Source organism: Bubalus bubalis, chromosome X (genome assembly GCF_019923935.1).
Source record: "Bubalus bubalis isolate 160015118507 breed Murrah chromosome X, NDDB_SH_1, whole genome shotgun sequence".
NCBI classification, from domain to species: Eukaryota; Metazoa; Chordata; class Mammalia; order Artiodactyla; family Bovidae; genus Bubalus; species Bubalus bubalis.
This window is the reverse complement of record NC_059181.1, coordinates 52,606,515-52,625,597: the sequence shown is the minus strand read 5'-3', so window position 1 is coordinate 52,625,597 and position 19,083 is coordinate 52,606,515. Positions and strand designations below refer to the sequence as shown.

The following is a 19,083-nucleotide window of genomic DNA, read 5'->3' as shown; positions in this document are numbered from 1 at the left end:
AAGGCAATAGACCACATACTAAGTTTTTTTCTCTTAAGTGTGACATTCTAGATAATTTCCAAAAAACATTTTATTAGTATTTTAATTTGTTCTATCTTCATTGTTGCATAGCAGTTTTTCAATTATAATTGAAAAATGGACTTTCTGAAGACTCGTTTTCCTCAGGTATTTTGAGGTTTCAGCATAAAAAAGTTGTGTTGGTATCCCTGCCAGGTGAAAACCCAATCAGTGCACTGAAGTCAGAAGTAATATCTTTGGTACAGTAGGTGGGGGGCTGTGGGGAGTAGAGAGGTCCTGATGGAGGGCTGGCTAAGCCTGCAAGCGTTGTGAAAAAGGTCACTGACGCTATAGGCCCAAACCAAACAACAGCTCACAGGTCCCAAGGAAGACACTGGTGTTCTATGCACGGAAATGTCTGTGTTAGGACTGTCAGACCTTTTCTCTTTTGGCTCCCATGATGCAGTGGGGCTGCTGGTGGCGCTTATAACACAGTCCTGCTTTGACCCAGGCTGTGGGTGAGAGTCACAGCTTCCCCTGCAGCACTGCCCCCTTTGTGGGTGATCTGGAGCCCTTTTTGTGACGTCTGGGGAATTTTATATGGCAGGCACATTCTTAACCACTGGACCACCAGGGAATTCCTGGCCTGCTTGTCTTCGGGTGTGCAGCTCTCTGAGCTGTGACACACAGAGAGATTCCAGTGATCACCACCACGACCAGGACACAGGCCACGTCCATCACCCTAAAAACGCCCAGGTGCTGCCCCTTCTGGTTTCCCCTCCCACACCCCAACCCCTGGCACAAGGATCTGTCCTCCTTCACTACATTTTGTCCTCTGCAATTTTAAAATTCCTTACGTATTCTGAATAGAAGACCTTTCTCTTCTGTGTTCAGATCTGTGCTTCACAAACATCTTTCTCCTAATGACAAATAGCGTCCCTTTTCGTTACAGGAGACATGAGTGATGAAATGTACTTTTCCTCCCCACACTCACAGCCCAATGTTGTGTAGCTAGCAACTGCCTGTGAGATTCTTCAGAAGTGAAAATAAATTCTGCTGTCTGTCAGTCTGTGCTCTCAGATGGCCTCCAGAGCTATATTTTTGCAGAAACCCATGAGTCTTCTGCAGACAGAGGCGCTTGAGAACAGGTATATTTATTGGAGTCTGAACTGGTGATCTCATCAGAGAGCTTCAGAACTCAAACCCATCTTGCAGGACTTGTCTCCCAGCTCCAAGGGAGCTTTTCTTCTTGAAACTCAGAGGCATGAATTTAGTCAGTGTGGGCACATTAAGCAGGGCTAACATGGCATTTCAAGGTTGTTCATCCTTTACCAGGTATCAGACCACATTCAATATATTTCTTTCTGTCACCTTAGTTACTCCTCCGTCAAAGACCCATCATTTTGGAAGATTTCAATCCTAATCGATGAGGTGAGAAAACAGAGGACAGGGAAGTTAGGGGGATTGCTCAGAGTCACATAGGCTGCCGGAGGAAAAGTGACCCACGAACCTCGGCATCCTCCATTCAGAGCCCCCACTCTTTATTTCTTCAGTAAAGTTGCCATGCGTGTGTGCATGCTAAGTCACATCAGCCATGTCCAACTCTTTGCGACCACATGACTGTAGCCCGCCAGGCTCCTCTGTCCATGGGATTGTCCAGGCAAGAATGCTGGAGTGGGTTGCCATGCCCTCCTCCAGGGGATCTTCCCAACCCAGGAGTCCAACCCACGCCTCCTGCAGCTCCAGCATTGCAGGAGGATGCTTTACCACTGAGCCACTGGGGAGGCCCAAAGTTGACATATGATATTATATTTGTTTCAAGTGCACAACAGAGTGATTCCATATTTTCAAACATTATGAAATGAATTGCTAGGATAAGTTTGGTTACCATGTGTCACCACAGAGATTTCTTACAAGATTATTGACTATATTCCCCATATGTACATTCCATTCTCATGACTTATTTTATAACTGGAAGTTTGTAGCTCCTAATCCCTTCCCTGTTTCACACATCTCCCTACTCCCTTCTCCTCTGGTAACCACCAGTTTGTTCTCTGTGTCTCTGAATCTATTTCTGTCTTGTTTCCCGTGTTCTCTTATTTTATTTCTGAGGTTCCACATGTAAATAAAACTGTGTGATATTTGTCTTTCTCTGTGTGCCTAGTTTTACTTGGCATAACACCTTCTAGGTCCATCCATGTTGTCGACAATGACAACATTTCATTGTTGTTGTTGTTGTTTTTTTTATTGCTGAGTAACATTCCACTGTGGGTGTGTGTGTGTACACCATTTCTTCCGTTTTGACTCATCTATTGATGGGCACTTAGGTCCCTTCCATATCTTGGCTTCCCTTGGCTGTAAATAACGCTGCAGTGAACAGAGGAGCATGTATATCTTTTGTGAGTAGTGTTTCTTCTATTCTTGAGAAAAATACCGAGAAGTGGAACTGCTGGATCATATGGTAGTTCTTGTTTTCGGTTTTTGAGGAAACCCTCATTGTCTGCATAGTGGCTGCACCGATATACATTTCCACCAACACCTCACGAGGGTTTCCTTTTCTCTACATCCTCCCCAACATTTCTTACTTGTTGTCTTTTTGACAACAGCTACTTGACAGGTATGAGGAAGTACTTCACTGTGGTCGTGATTTTCTAATCCCTGAGGAGATGTTGAGCATCTTTTCATATGTCTATTAGCCATCCGTATCTCTTCTTTGCAGAAATGTCTATTCAGTGCTTTGCCCCATTTTAAAATTGGGCTTTGGGTGTTTTTCCCAATACATTCTATGAGTACGTTAGCTATTTTGGATATCTACCATGAACAGTATGAAAGGCAAAATGATAGGATACTGAAAGAGGAACTCCTCAGGTCAGTAGGTGCCCAATATGCTACTGGAGATCAGTGGAGAAATAACTCCAGAAAGAATGAAGGGATGGAGCCAAAGAAAAAACAATACCAAGCTGTGGATATGAACGGTGATAGAAGAAAGGTCTGATGCTGTAAAGAGCAATATTGCATAGGAACCTGGAATTGCAGGTCCATGAATCAAGGCAAATTGGAAGTGGTCAAACAAGAGATGGCAAGAGTGAACATCGACATTCTAGGAATCAGTGAACTAAAATGGACTGGAATGGGTGAATTTAACTCAGATGACCATTATCTCTACTACTACGGGCAGGAATCCCGCAGAAGGAATGGAGAAGCCGTCATGGTCAACAAAAGAGTCCTAAATGCAGTACATGGATGCAATCTCAAAAACGACAGAATCATCTCTGTTCGTTTCCAAGGCAAACCATTCAATATCACAGTAATCCAAGTCTATGCCCCAACCAGTAACGCTGTAGAAGCTGAAGTTGAATGGCTCTATGAAGACCTACAAGACCTTTTAGAACTAACACCCCAAAAAGATGTCCTTTTCATTATACGGGAGTGGAATGCAAAAGTAGGAAGTCAAGAAACACCTGGAGTAACAGGCAAATTTGGCCTTGGAATAGGGAATGAAGCAGGGCAAAGACTAATAAACTTTTGCCAAGAAAATTCACTGGTCATAGCAAACACCTCTTCCAACAACACAAGAGAAGACTCTACACATGGACATCACCAGATGGTCCACACCGAAATCAGATTGATTATATTCTTTGCAGCCAAAGATGGAGAAGCTCTATACAGTCAACAAAAATATGACCAGGAGCTCACTGTGGCTCACATCATAAACTCCTTATTACCAAATTCAGACTTAAATTGAATAAAGTAGGGAAAACTAGACCATTCAGGTATGACCTAAATCAAATCCCTTATGATTATACAGTGGATGTGAGAAGTAGAGTTAAGGGCCTAGATCTGATAGATAGAGTGCCTGATGAACTATGGACTGAGCCTCATGACATTGTACAGGAGACAGGGATCAAGACCATCCCCATGGAAAAGAAATGCAAAAAAGCAAAATGGCTGTCTGGGGAGGCCTTACAAATAGCTGTGAAAAGAAGAGAAGCAAAAAGCAAAAGCAGAAAAGGAAAGATATAAGCATCTGAATGCAGAGTTCCAAAGAATAGCAAGAAGAGATAAGAAAGCCTTCCTCAGTGATCAATGCGAACAACTAGAGGAAAACAACAGAATGGGAAAGACTAGAGATCTCTTCAAGAAAATTAGAGATACCAAGGGAACACTTCATGAAAGATGGGCTCAATAAAGGACAGAAATGGTATGGATCTAACAGAAGCAGAAGATATTAAGAAGAGGTGGCAAGAATACACAGAAGAACTGTACAAAAAAGATCTTCAAGACCCAGATAATCACGATGGTGTGATCACTCATCTAGAGCCAGACATCCTGGAATGTGAAGTCAAGTGGGCCTTGGAAAGCATCACTACGAACAAAGCTAGTGGAGGTGATGGAATTCCAGTTGAGCTACTTCAAATCCTGAAAGATGATGCTGTGAGAGTGCTGCACTCAATATGCCAGCACATTTGGAAAACTCAGCAGTGGCCACAGGACTGGAAAAGGTCAGTTTTCATTCCAGTCCCAAAGAAAGGCAATGCCAAAGAATGCTCAAACTACCGCACAATTGCACTCATCTCACATGGTAGTAAAGTTATGCTCAAAATTCTCCAAGCCAGGGTTCAGCAATACGTGAACCGTGAACTTCCAGATGTTCAAGCTGGTTTTAGAAAAGGCAGAGGAACCGGAGACCAAATTGCCAACATCCGCTGGATCATCGAAAACGCAAGAGAGTTCCAGAAAATCATCTGTTTCTGCTTTATTGACTATGGCAAAGCCTTTGACTGTGTGGGTCACAATCAACTGTGGAAAATTCTGAAAGAGATGGGAATACCAGACCACCTGACCTGCCTCTTGAGAAATCTGTATGCAGGTCAGGAAGCAACAGTTAGAACTGGACATGGAACAACAGACGGGTTCCAAATAGGAAAAGGAGGACGTCAAGGCTGTATATGGTCACCCTGCTTATTTAACTTACATGCAGAGTACCTCATGAGAAACGCTGGGCTGGAAGAAGTACAAGCTGGAATCAAGATTGCCAGGAGAAATACCAATAACCTCAGATATGCAGATGACACCACCCTTATGGCAGAAAGTGAACAGGAACTAAAAAGCCTCTTGATGAGGGTGAAAGAGTAGAGTGAAAAAGTTGGCTTAAAACTCAACCTTCAGAAAACGAAGATCATGGCATCTGGTCCCATCACTTCATGGGAAATAGATGGGGAAACAGTGGAAACAGTGTCAGACTTTTTTTGGGAGGGGGGCTCCAAAATCACTTCAGATGGTCACTGCAGCCATGAAATTAAAAGAGGCTTACTCCTTGGAAGAAAAGTTGTGACCAACCTAGATAGCATATTGAAAAGCAGAGACATTACTTTGCCAACAGACGTTCGTTTAGTCAAGGCTATGGTTTTTCCAGTGGTCATGTATGGATCTGAGAGTTGGACTGTGAAGAAAGCTGAACGCCAAAGAATTGATGCTTTTGAAGTGTGGTGTTGGAGAAGACTCTTGAGAGTCCTTTGGAAGGCAGGGAGATCGAACCAGTCCATTCTGAAGGAGATCAGCCCTGAGATTGCTTTGGAAGGAATGATGTTAAGCTGAAACTCCAGTACTTTGGCCACCTCATGCGAAGAGTTGACTCATTGGAAAAGACTCTGATGCTGGGAGGGATTGGGGGCAGGAGGAGAAGGGGACGACAGAGGATGAGATGGCTGGATGGCATCACTGACTCCGGGAGTTGGTGATGGACAGGGAGGCCTGGCGTGCTGCGATTCATGGGGTCGCAAAGACTCGGACACGACTGAGCGCCTGAACTGAACTGAGTGAATGATAGTGCACGGAGTGGTCACCCTTGTCTTGCTTCCGATGGTTGAGGAATTCCTGTATGTTTCAAGAGATCTTTATTATGACAGTGAGCTTTGACTTCAAAATCATTACGTGAAGTGGAAGTGAAAGTGACTAAGTCCTGTCTGATTCTTTAAGACCCCTGGGAATGTAGCCTGCCAGGCTCCTCTGCCCATGGGATTCTCCAGGCAAGAATAATGGAGTGGGTTGCCATTTCCTTCTCCTGAGGATCTTCCCAACCCAGCGATTGAATCTGGCTATCCTGCACTGCAGGCTGACTCCTTACCATCTGAGCCACCTACAATAATAACATAACATGCACAAGTGCCGAGCTAAGATCCTGCTGGGTAATTGATGCTGGACACCACCCAAGAAGCAGATGCTATTACTGCCCTCACTTTATGCCTTTGGGACCTGGGGCACACAGAGGAAGAGTCAGCTCTCCAGGTTCTCAGGGTTCCTCAGAGAGTGTCCTTATGTTCAGGTCTCAAGGCTGTCAGATTGTAGCTTGCACACTGGTTTGCAGGATACATTCTCCTCCCCAGTGGAAGAGGGAAAGAAAATGCTCACTGGGATCCAGGGTAAGACAGCCTGCAATGCTTCGAAAGACTGACTGCAGGAGAAGGGAATGACAGAGGACAAGATGGTTGGATCGCATCACTGACTCAATGGACATGAGTCTGAGCAAGCTCCGGGAGGTGGTGAAGGACAGGGAAGCCTCCTGACGTGCTGCATGCAGTCCATGGGGTCGCAAAGAGTCGGACACGGCCGATGGACTGAAAACCAACAATAACATATTTATGACAATGAGATACTAAATGAAAGGGGGCGGGGAGGGAAACTACATAGAAAACGACTCATCCACTCTATCGAGATTATGACATGGTAACACATTTATAATGCAAAGCACCTGGAAGTAGTCAGCTGTTACAGAGTACAAGTTGCTCAGCTCACTGCAAGGTGAATCCGGAAGGAACTTTAATCCAGAGTCGACAGACAGAGAAGACGGCAGGGTAGTGACCCAAAATAACCATCTTGTTGGGGCCAGGTTAGACACGACCCGGACAGCAGGGATCATCAAGTCCCTCAGTGGAAAGTTCCAAGCAGTTTCGGGGAGAAATCTCCCAGCAGACACAGGCTGGGAGACTGGCACTGACCTCACTGCTCCCCGGGGCAGGCCCAGAACCAGCCCTCAGCAACCCCGGATATTCCTGGACCTCCTGACTTCTTGCCCGCCTCGCTGTGGTTCTGTGGGCGGGTCGAGCGGAACTCGCGCGGTCCAGGGCCGGTTGGCCCGGGCCCCTTCGAGAGGTTCCCTTTCTTTCTCTGGTCTTCAGGGGCATCCCCCATAAGTCCTCTGCCCGAAAACTGAGCGGCAAGGATCCATTTTCTTCCGGGCTTGCTGGCAGTTTGGTTTCTGTGGTCTGCAGGGGGCAGTGTTGCCCCGCGGAGCTGCTTGCCCGTTTCTCCCCCGCCCGTCCGGTTTGAAAAAAGGTCTCAAAGCCTTTTGTGGTAATCAGCGGCGCATTTTCTTTCCGTGCTTGTGCCGGTTGGCTGGCTGGAAGTGCTGAGGCAAACGCTGAGACACATATTAAGCAAACTGAAAAATTAACGACAGAGAGAAAATGTTAAGCAGGTCAAGGGAAAAGTAGCAAATAACATCGGAGGGAATCCTAATAAGATTATGAGCTGATTTCTCAGCAGAAACTCTGCAGGCCAGAAGGGAGTGGCATGATGTATATAAAGTGGTGAAAGGGAAAAAGCTACAATCAAAAATACTCTACCAAGCAAGGCTCTTCTTTCAGAGTCAACAGAGTAATCAAAACACAGGCAAAGGCTCAGAGAATTCAAGAGTACCACACCAGCTTTACAACAAAGACTAATGTAACACCTCTGCTGCTGCTGCTGCTAAGTCGCTTCAGTCCTGTCCAACTCTGTGCGACCCCATAGATGGCAGCCCACCAGGCTCCCCGGTCCCCGAGATTCTCCAGGCAAGAACACTGGAGTGGGTTGCCATTTCCTTCTCCAATGCATGAAAGTGAAAAGTGACAGTGAAGTCGCTCAGTCTGTTCGACTCTTAGCGACCCCATGAACTGCAGCCTACCTGGCTCCTTTGTCCATGGATTTTCCAGGCAAGAGTGCTCTAGGCAAGAACAAAAAGAAAGACCCATGGAACACAATAGGAAACCCAGAGATAGACCCATGCACCTATGGGGCACCTCATCTATACCCAAGGAGGTAAGAATGTACAATGGAGAAAAGACAGCATCTTCAGTAAGTGGTGCTGTGAAAATTAGACAGTAACATGTAAAAGAATGAAATTAGAATACTTCCTAACACAAAAGGGGGGGGACCCTCAAAATCAATTAAAGACCAAATGTAAGGCCAGATACTATAAAATTCTTAGAGGAAAACATAGGAAAGGTTCAGAGAAATTAGTCTGGTGTGGTACTGTGTAAAAGAGTCAGACTCGACTAAGCGACTGAACTGAACTGAACTTGCTGTGTAAAATACTGTAAGTATAATTAGGTCCCATTTCTTTATTTTTATTTTATTTCCGTTAATGGAAAGAGAATATTGCTAAATTTTTTGTTAGAGTGTTCTGCCCATGTGTTCCTCTAAGAGTTTTATAGTATCTGGCCTTACATTTCGTCTTTAATTGATTTTGAGTGTCCCCCCACCCCCACCCCGCCGCCCCCCCTGTGGTGTTAGGAAGTATTCTAATTTCATTCTTTTACATGTTACTGTCTAATTTTCACAGCACCACTTACTGAAGATGCTGTCTTTTCTCCATTGTACATTCTTACCTCCTTGGGTATAGATGAGGTGCCCCATAGGTGCATGGGTCTATCTCTGGGTTTCCTATTGTGTTCCATTGGTCTTTCTTTTTGTTCTTGCCTAGAGATGTTACATTAGTCTTTGTTGTAAAGCTGGTGTGGTACTCTTGAATTCTCTGAGCCTTTGCCTGTGTTTTGATTACTCTGTTGAATCTGAAAGAAGAGCCTTGCTTGGTAGAGTATTTTTGATTGTAGCTTTTTCCCTTTCACCACTTTATATACATCATGCCACTCCCTTCTGGCCTGCAGAGTTTCTGCTGAGAAATCAGCTCATAAACTTATTAGGATTCCCTCCGATGTTATTTGCTACTTTTCCCTTGACCTGCTTAACATTTTCTCTCTGTCGTTAATTTTTCAGTTTGCTTAATATGTGTCTCAGCGTTTGCCTCAGCACTTCCAGCCAGCCAACCGGCACAAGCACGGAAAGAAAATGCGCCGCTGATTACCACAAAAGGCTTTGAGACCTTTTTTCAAACCGGACGGGCGGGGGAGAAACGGGCAAGCAGCTCCGCGGGGCAACACTGCCCCCTGCAGACCACAGAAACCAAACTGCCAGCAAGCCCGGAAGAAAATGGATCCCTGCCGCTCGGTTTTCGGGCAGAGGACTTATGGGGGATGCCCCTGAAGACCAGAGAAAGAAAGGGAACCTCTCGAAGGGGCCCGGGCCAACCGGCCCTGGACCGCGCGAGTTCCGCTCGACCCGCCCACAGAACCACAGCGAGGCGGGCAAGAAGTCAGGAGGTCCAGGAATATCCGGGGTTGCTGAGGGCTGGTTCTGGGCCTGCCCCGGGGAGCAGTGAGGTCAGTGCCAGTCTCCCAGCCTGTGTCTGCTGGGAGATTTCTCCCCGAAACTGCTTGGAACTTTCCACTGAGGGACTTGATGATCCCTGCTGTCCGGGTCGTGTCTAACCTGGCCCCAACAAGATGGTTATTTTGGGTCACTACCCTGCCGTCTTCTCTGTCGACTCTGGATTAAAGTTCCTTCCGGATTCACCTTGCAGTGAGCTGAGCAACTTGTATTCCGTAACAGCTGATTACTTCCAGGTGCTTTGCATTATCAATGTGTTACCATGTCATAATCTCGATAGAGTGGATGAGTCGTTTTCTATGTAGTTTCCCTCCCCGCCCCCTTTCATTTAGTATCTCATTGTCATAAATGTTATTGTTGGTTTTCAGTCCATCGGCCGTGTCCGACTCTTTGCGACCCCATGGACTGCATGCAGCACGTCAGGAGGCTTCCCTGTCCTTCACCACCTCCCGGAGCTTGCTCAGACTCATGTCCATTGAGTCAGTGATGCGATCCAACCATCTTGTCCTCTGTCATCCCCTTCTCCTCCTGCAGTCAGTCTTTCGAAGCATTGCAGGCTGTCTTACCCTGGATCCCAGTGAGCATTTTCTTTCCCTCTTCCACTGGGGAGGAGAATGTATCCTGCAAACCAGTGTGCAAGCTACAATCTGACAGCCTTGAGACCTGAACATAGGGACACTCTCTGAAGAACCCTGAGAACCTGGAGAGCTGACTCTTCCTCTGTGTGCCACAGGTCCCAAAGGCATATGAGGGCAGTAATAGCATCTGCTTCTTGGGTGGTGTCCAGCATCAATTACCCAGCAGGATCTTAGCTTGGCTCTTGTCCCTGTCATGTAATTATTGTAGGTGGCTCAGATGGTAAGGAGTCAGCCTGCAGTGCAGGATAGCCAGATTCAATCGCTGGGTTGGGAAGATCCTCTGGAGAAGGAAATGGCAACCTACTCCATTATTCTTGCCTGGAGAATCCCATGGGCAGAGGAGCCTGGCAGGCTACATTCCAAGGGGTCTTAAAGAATCAGACAGGACTTAGTCACTTTCACTTCCACTTCACGTAATGATTTTGAAGTCAAAGCTCACTGTCATAATAAAAGTTCTCTTTAAACATACATGAATATCTCAAGGATCCAAAGCAAGACAAGGGTAAACAAGACAAGGGAGGGTTTACTCCCTCCACTACCATTCACTACGTCAGCTTATATTATTTTATTGTAATTTTAAGTGTCAGTGGGTCCGGTCAAAGTTCTCACAACGGGCTCTCTGAAGGGCTCCGATGCAGTTTGAATCAGGCAACCGGCACAAGCGGAGGAAAACAAAACCAAACCAGCCCCTGCTTGTGGGAAAAGGCTTCCTGTCCTTTTATTAAAGCGCGAGAGCAGAGGAAAAACCGGCCCGGCGACACTGTGGATGGAGCAACACTGCCACCTGCAGACCGCAGAAACCAAAATGCCGCAAGCCCGGAAGAAAATTCATCGTTTCTGCTGGATTTTCGCGCAGAGGTCTGGACAGCGTGGATGCCAAAGTTAAGGGGGGTGCCCGTAAGGACCAGAGAAAGGAAGGGAATCTCTGGACCGGGTCCGGCCAAACCATCCCTGGACAGCCAGCCGTTCGCCGGACCAAAGCAACATGGGCAGGAAGTCAGGGTGTCCGGGAAGATCCTGAGCTTGGCGGGCGGGGCTGAACTCCGATTGGCTGGCTCTGGGCCTGCGCGCAGCCACCCAGTGAGGCCCATGCCAGTCTCCTGGCCCTGGTCGGCTGGGAGTTTTCTCGGGGACCGCGTTTCGAACTCTCCACTGAAGAACCTGAACGGTGACGTCCGGGTCCTGTCGCCCACTGCGGAAGCCCCCCACCGAAGCCCCCCACGTACGGGGACGTTACAAGTCCCCTGTCCATTCTCCTCCCTCCCACCCCCGGCCTGTGAACGCGTTCCTCCCGTGGTACACTCACTGTTCTCTCAGGCCTCACTCTTCTGATCCGTCCTCAGTGCCCACGAGGCTCACCCGGTCACCCCGGGAGACTCTCCGTCCTTAGCGATGCTCCCTTCCTCCCCACCCGAGCATCCCTCTGCCCACGGTCCCGCCCCAGGCATCAGGAAAGACCGCGCGCCCTCATGCTGTCCTGTTTCCAGCCTTCCTCCCAGTCATCACCCTCAACATGACGTCCTGTCCTCCAGCTCCTTCGCACTAGTGCCAGGGCACGGATACGACCTCCTGGAGACCCAGCTCACCGACCACGCGTCCTTTCCCAGCATGCACCAGGCCCCTCCCGGATAGGCTGAGCCAGGGCTGGAAGCTGTCCCCCGCAAACACACCTCTCCCCGACAAACACACCTCTTGGGCTCCTTGCGGTCACCTAGCTACACTCCTACACTACACACTAGTAACCTTCCTCCATGCTAATGACCACCAGCTCCACCCACTAATAATTCGTGGAGAATACCGAAGCAACCCCGTGGGATTTCTCAAGTTTCCCAGTCCCGATCTGCATGTTTCTGCCCTGGCACTCTGCTGCCCCTCTCCACGCCTGCTCCTGACTGCACCCAGCCCCTCACCTCTGCCCGGGATCCCATGCCTTGCACCTTCTCAGGGCCTTTGCACCTGCAGTTATCATTCCTCTCTCCTGAACCAGCAGCTGCTCCCTCTACATCGGAGCATTCCACAGCACAGGGGGAAACCCACCGTCTTCCACCACCCTATTCTGCAGCTACTGGCACATTACCGGTTGCCCTTCAAAGTAAAACTGCTTCAGATTCTGCTGAGATATTCTCTCCTCAGCCCCCTTCCACGGAGCTTTTGTCCCAGTCACTCCACTGTAACTGCCCTCGTCATGGCCATCATTAATATCCATACTTCCTGATCCCACAGACACTCTTCAGTGCTCACCTTAACCAACACCTCAGGCACCTTTGGGATATTTGACTCTTGTGTTCTTTATCCCTCTGTTTTTTTTTATAGTTCAGGGGCGTGGGGCTTATGTGACAACAGCGTCTCCTAGATGTACTCGACAAGGTACATATTCTACACCTGGATATTGTTTGGGAAGTCTTGGGTCAAATGAAAGACAAGCCAAAGGAAAGAGCGTCCCAGTCACAGCGGGGGAATGGCTCACAGAGGCAGTGGCAGGCAGAGGTGAGAGAGCTCAGACAAGGGAGGTGTGACAAGAAATGAAGAGGAACACCAGGGAAAGGAGGGTTGCACCCCATTCACACTTGGGACTCAAAGGGGGCACACTGTACAATGACCCAACGGAGGCTTTGGGCAGAAGGGTGGCTGCAGTTTAGGAATTTCATTTTCTGGAGCTGATCTTGGTTCCTGCTGCGGTGCAGGTGAAATCCAAGGGAGGGCTCTGCAACACCCGAGGGAGAAATGTGGAAAGGGGCTGAATCCAGACGAAGCCTAAGCAGGCAACGGGCTAGGGGACCTTGCGGCTGAGGCTGAGGAGTGGACGTCCCTGCCCGGGGATGGGCTGGACGATCAGACCCAGATTCAGAGGGGTCTGCACATGCCAGCAGGGTGGCTGAGGCTCAGTCAGCCGGGGAGGACCGGGCCCACAGCAAGAGGAGGGAGACAAAAATGCAAGTTTCACCACCCCCACCCACGGGCGGTGCAGGTCAGCATCACCAGGTGGAGCCAGGAGAGGAGAGCACACCTTGTGAACACACAGCCCCCTACTTCCAATACTGTGCGTCTTTGGTTCCTTTCAAGCCATGCTTCTTCAAAGTATAGACACCAGGACCATCCTTATCTGGTTACCTCTCGATTCCTCCGCCATGTGCCCATCCACAGAACATCCCCTTGCTAACGTCTCCCAAGAGCTCCGTGGGCCAAACCATAGTACCCAGTGCTGTATTGGCCACAGACACATTCCATTTTCAAAACCACTTTTCCTTGGTCAGAGTCTGTGACAGCAGCCCACCCTGGCTTTCCCCAAACCTCTCAGGCCATTACTTCTAAGTCTCCTTATCTGTCCATTTACTTTGATCCCCTCCTAAATCTTGGGCTTTGTTTTCCTCTGGTTTCCAACCTCTGCCCTGTGCTCTTCCACTCCATACATGAGCCTTGGGGACCACGTCACCCGCCAGAGCTTTTACCCATCTGACTTGTTTTCATCATTATCCCCCTGTATGCTGTTGGCTTTTCCTATCACTAAATCTACGTAGAACATCTCAGCTGGGCCCCAGATTCCCCACAGGCTGAGACGTATGGGGCATGTGCACTCAGTTGTCCCATAAGCCCTGCAGGCCTGCTAGTAGCCCCAGGGCAACGTTTCCTGTCACACGGATGGGCACTGCCATCCACACAGTTCCTTAAACCACAATCCCGGGCATGCTGCTGGGTGTGATCTTCACTGTGCCATGACATCTCTGGAGCTGCTCTGGAAAAGGCTGACGCGAGATCTTCCTGTTGCCACAGGTGGGGATGGGTTCCTCTGAGAGGCCCTGTTCCTGCAGACACGCTCTGAAGGTGTCCTGAGCTCGGGCATTCACCCTCTTTTGGATCTCTGAGAGAACCCGGGTGCTGTAATGCACCTGAGAGGTTGAAAGCCCTGTCTTTAACAAGACGATGAGTCAGGACACAGCAGTGCAAGCCCATCACTGGGGAATGTGCCAAAGAATATTTGGAAGAGACCCCTAAAGAACTTTGAGGGAGGTGGGTCTTCATGGGTGTGCACCAAACAAGGGATTGCTTAACTGTATTTCTCCCAATAAGCATCCCGTTCCGATTCGGTCTTCATCTGAGCGCGGGAGTTAATTTGATCACAGGGCAAACAGGTTAAAACGGCAACTGAGCGCAGAGAGCAGATACGCGGACAGCCGATCCTCGTACATCAACATCAGCAGCTACAATTCTCAGCCATCTTTAAACTTTGATGCACTATTCTGATCTGTCGAATGAAGTTATCTCCACAGTGTTTTAGAAATGTATTCAACTAACTAGGCACAAGGGATCCTGACAAGAACTAAAACGTACGGAGTTTCACTAACAACAGCAGGGTTTCAACTGTAAAACTTTGGATTCAGGAACATGCAGCAGAGCAAGCACAAGGTCAGTTTTCAAGCCAGTGTTAATTTGGGCAAGTTGTCCCTTTCCTCAGCCTAAGATAGCTGTCAAGTATAGCGGGTCATGATGAAAACCTGCTTTGGCTGCAGAGAGGAGTCGCAAATTTTTGATCTTCGATTTCCTCCTGTAAGCATGGGTTCTGTTTCCACAGCTGCAAGCTCGGCTTTCATAAGAGAACACTTTCAGACAATGCTCACGCCAGGGCCACATTCCAGACCTACTACTTCAGACCCTCTGGGGATGTCCTGCCAGCATCAGCTCTTCTAAAGCCTCTCCAGGGGAGATTTGATGCACAGTTTAGGTTGAGAAGCCCAATCGCATGATGCTTCACCCTTCCTGCTTTTAAATAGAATCCTGAACTGAAGAGCCATGTTTGCTACTAAAGCAAAATTTTTTTAAAATTATGTGTCTTCCCTTCTGAGTGCTATTTTGACATATTTATTCACAGCTATATTTAGAACAATTTCAATGACTCAGTGGTGTGTTATGCCCCCAAGTCCCCTTCCTTACCAGACACTCAGGCAGATAGATGGATGGGAGGGAACACACCTCAGTCTTGGCGGCAGAAGGAGGATGGATGGAGTTCCGTTGTCTTGGTTACTGCTCTGCTGAGCATCCCTCCTGGGTCGCTGAGGTCAGGAAGGGGCCCTCGCACCAGGTTAACAGGTATTCCTGTGACCAGAGGTTGGAACTAAGGGCCAAGATCCGTTACTGAATCTGGGAAACGGAAGCTGGGTCCACGTGATTTGAGAAGAATGGGAAAAAACTAAGTAGAATTTCAGATGCAGGGTGGGTTCTGGGAGCCTGTCCAGAGCCACTGACTTGTGGTCACACAATGGGCGCCTGTGCGTAAACACAAAGACACACTCGACATGTGTGCTCACTGGGGATTCCGTCCTGACGTGCACAGCGACTGTCTCTGGAGGGAGCATCTAGCACATGTGGAGGAGGTCGGACCCAGAACGTGGAAGGAGCAGGGGCACTCCTCGCTGTTACAAAAGCAATGGCCTATCTTTTCCCACATGTCTCACGTGGACGTCTGCATTACCTTCCTAAACTGCTTTACTGAGGTATACTTACACACCACAAATCACAGTCATTCAATGCATCCAGTGCAGTGTCTTTGATAACTTCACACAGTGGTGCAGCCACCTCCACAGTGCAGTTGTGCAACACTGCCAACACCACTAAAAGGTTCCGTGTACCCATCAGCAGTCGATCCCCAACAGGACCTGCACGCCCAGGCATCCTCTCATCTAATTTCTGTCTCTGTAGATTTGCCCTTTGTGGGCATTCACATCAATGGACTCCTGCAGGAAGTGGCCTTTTGTGTCTGGGTTCTTTCACTTAGCACAGTGCTTTGGAGGCTCACCCATGTGGCAGCAGAAAGCAGAAGTTCATCACTTTTCATCCATCTGTGTTGTTCCACTGAATGGCTAAGAATACTCTCTTTACCACTCTCCAGCTGACAGACCTTTAGGCTGCTCCACTATTTGGAGATTATAAACAGTACTGCTGTGAAAGACATGTAAGGACGAGTATTTGTGTGGACATGGGTTTCATTTCTCATTTCTCCATGATGTCATTTCTTCTTTTGCATGGTGCACAGGCTAGACCCTTCAGTCAGTGTGGAATAGAGGTGGTTGAAGCAGACCTCCTTTCCTAGTCTGGATCTCAAGAGGCAAGCATTCACTCAGACTCTACTAGATGTGATGTGACGAGAGCTGGATGTTTCTCACGGATGTTCTTCACACGGCCACGACGATCCCTTCTATCCCGAGATGGTTGACCGTGTTTATTGATTTAGTTATTTACTTATTTGTCATGAACGGGTCTTGAACTGTGTCAAATGCTTTTTCTTTGTCTGTCAAGATGGCAGGTGGTTTCCGTCCTTCATTATATCAATACGCTGTTTCCCATAACTGAAGTTGAGTGTTGGTCCAATACTGCAGTCCTGGGAAAGATCTCGCACAGCCCTTTGCAAAATGTTTCTCGATCTGGTTTGCAGATACTGTGTTGAGGGTGTATGCATCGCTATTCATGATAGAAATGGGTCTGTAGCTTTCTGGTGATGGCAACTCTGGCTTTGGTACTGGGGTAATACTGTGCTTATAGGATGAATTAGGAAATGTTCCTTCCTCCCTGCTGTCTATTCAGGAAGAATCTGTGAAGGATGGGTGCTATTTCTTGTTTAAACCTTTGATAGATTTCACTGATGAAACCACGAGGCCCAGGACTTCCCTCTGTGGGAAGGTCTTTAAATGAATGGTTCAGTATCGTTGCTTGCTACAGGTACATGCAGATTTGTTATTGGGGCACTGCCTTTAAGCCAACTCGCACCCAGTGTTCTCTGGCCTGTTGGTTCCTATGGCTCGGTCTCTGGCCTAGGATTTGACGTGCTGGACATCTCTGCACATCACAGGATTCTGGCTCCTACTCTGTGACTGGGGAGAGTATGCTGCTCAGAAGTGACCCCCAGATCACCAACACCCAATGGGCAGGTTGGGGATACAGACTTTGAGGTGGGGAGGGGGTGGCACAGCTGATATCTTCATTTACAACCGCCTATCCATCCTCCGGGCGCCCTCATGCAGGCCGTGGGTAATTCTGCAGTTGGGACTGGCACAGCAAGGACCCAGAGTACCCTGTCCCCTCCCGCCATGGCCACTTCATCTACGCTGATCCTTGTCATTCTTCTCCTCTACTAGCAAGGCAGCCTCACAGGGGATCAGTGAGGCACTCGCCACCACATCTAAGGGTGTCAGATCTCCTCTCTGCTCAATGACTCAACTCTCGAGGGCAGGGACTGGCCATGCAATTCCTCCTCACCTCCCCGTCTCAATAGCCAGCCTGGCACGGCATGGAGGAGATGTAACATATACAGTGAAAACCTTCATGATTGGCTAAATGAGGGACTGTGGATGGCGGGACCGACCTGGGATGGCTGCTGGAGTGAGCCCGTCGCATCCCACCCTGGGGACCTTGTGCCAGGCGGGGATGACCATCCCTGCCCCAGTGCCCTGTGGCTAGCATCAGGGACGCACCTCATCCAGACTTGGTGTGCCACCAGCTGTGGACGGACACTGAAGTCACCGGGTCTTCTTACTTCACCCCAGCCTTTATGGAGGGTACAGCTGGGGATGCTCTGTCAGAAATAAACCTGCGCTCATATGGCCTATTAGTCTATGACAAAGGGGCCAAGAACATCCATCACGGAAAATGCTGTCTCTTCAATAAATGGTTATGGAAACCTGGACCCCTTTCTTCACAACATTCAAAAACAAACCACAACAACAGACGATTAAAGACGAAATTGTTAGACCTTAAACCATAAAGCTCCCAGAAGAAGACGTAGGCAGTACGCTCTTTGACATAGGTCTTAGCAATAGCTTTTTTGACATGTCTCCTCAGGCAAGAGCAACAAAAGCAAAAATAAACAAATGGGAGTTCATCAAACTAAAAAGCTTTTACTCATCAAGGGAAACCGTCAAGAAAAGAAAAAGGCAACCTGCTGAGTGGGAGAAGATAAGAGCAAGTGATATACATCGGAAAACAGGTAGATATCCAAAATAGCTAAAGGACTCATAGAATGTATTGGGAAAAACACCCAAAACCCGATTTTAAAATGGGGCAAAGCACTGAATAGACATTTCTGCAAAGAAGAGATACAGATGGCTAATAGACATATGAAAAGATGCTGAACATCTCCTCCTCAGGGATTAGAAAATCATGACCACAGTGAAGTACGTCCTCAACCTGTCAAGTAGCTGTTTTCAAAAAGACAACAAGTAAGAAATGTTGGGGAGGGTGTAGAGAAAAGGAAACCCTCGTGAGGTGTTGGTCGAAATGTATATCGGTGCAGCCACTATGGAGACAATGAGGGTTTCCTCAAAAACTGAAAATAAGAACTACCATATGATCCAGCATTTCCACTTCTCGGTATTTTTCTTAAGAATAGAAGAAACACTAGTCACAAAACATATATGTGCGCCTCAGTTCTCTGAAGCGTTATTTACAGCCAAGGGGAGCCAAGATATGAAAGGAACCTAAGTGCCCATCGATAGATGAGTCCAAAAGGAAGAAATGGTACACACACACACACACACACACACACACACACACACACACAGTGGAATATTACTCAGCAATAAAAGAAGAATGAAATCTTGTCATTGTCGACAACATGGATGGACCTAGAGGGTGTTATGCCAAGTAAAACTAGGCACACAGAGAAAGACAAATACCACACAGTTTTATTTACATGTGCAACCTCAGAGATAAAATAAGAGAACACGGGAAACAAGACAGAAATAGATTCAGAGACACAGAGAACAAACTGGTGGTTACCAGAGGAGGAGGGAGTAGGGAGATGTGTGAAACAGGGAAGGCATTAGGAGATACAAACTTCCAGTTATAAAATAAGTCATGGGAATGGAATGTACATACAGGGAATATAGTCAATAATCTTGTAAGAAATCTCTGTGGTGACACATGGTAACCAAACTTATCCTAGCAATTCATTTCATAATGTTTAACAATATGG

At 47.9% G+C, this 19,083-nt stretch overlaps 2 protein-coding genes and 1 long non-coding RNA gene across 4 annotated transcripts in view; 2 read left to right on the top strand and 1 right to left on the bottom strand.

The window, feature by feature from the left end:
* LOC112582349 overlaps positions 1-9,247 on the top strand; it is an 18,615-nt gene extending 9,368 nt beyond the window's left edge. The window contains exon 2 of the long non-coding RNA XR_006640668.1: positions 9,034-9,247. This is a non-coding gene — a long non-coding RNA (uncharacterized LOC112582349). The remainder of the gene's footprint in view (positions 1-9,033) is intronic.
* Positions 1-19,083, top strand: part of LOC112582025 (P antigen family member 3-like) — a 461,263-nt gene that overhangs the window by 270,503 nt on the left and 171,677 nt on the right. The window lies entirely within an intron of this gene.
* On the bottom strand, positions 6,853-9,068 carry LOC123465426. Of its 2 annotated transcripts, XM_045164539.1 has the most exons (3): positions 8,646-9,068; positions 7,943-7,981; positions 6,853-7,438 (listed from the first exon to the last, which is right to left on the bottom strand). In XM_045164539.1, the coding sequence occupies exons 1-3, from the start codon at positions 8,671-8,673 to the stop codon at positions 6,888-6,890; spliced, it is 618 nt and encodes a 205-aa protein (XP_045020474.1). In that variant the 5' UTR covers positions 8,674-9,068; the 3' UTR covers positions 6,853-6,887. The 2 variants fall into 2 exon arrangements, with proteins under 2 accessions (XP_045020474.1, XP_045020473.1); XM_045164538.1 differs by lacking the exon at positions 8,646-9,068 and having other exon boundaries at positions 7,943-8,502.

What these genes read in the sequence shown, in the direction of transcription:
- LOC123465426 (XM_045164538.1), bottom strand. Translation starts at nt 8,042, where the DNA reads ATGGGTCTATCTCTGGGTTTCCTATTGTGTTCCATGGGTCTTTCTTTT. An exon ending in TCCATGGACAAAGGAGCCAG is followed by an intron (nt 7,439 to 7,942) that starts GTAGGCTGCAGT and finishes TTAATTTTTCAG; the next exon opens with TTTGCTTAATATGTGTCTCA.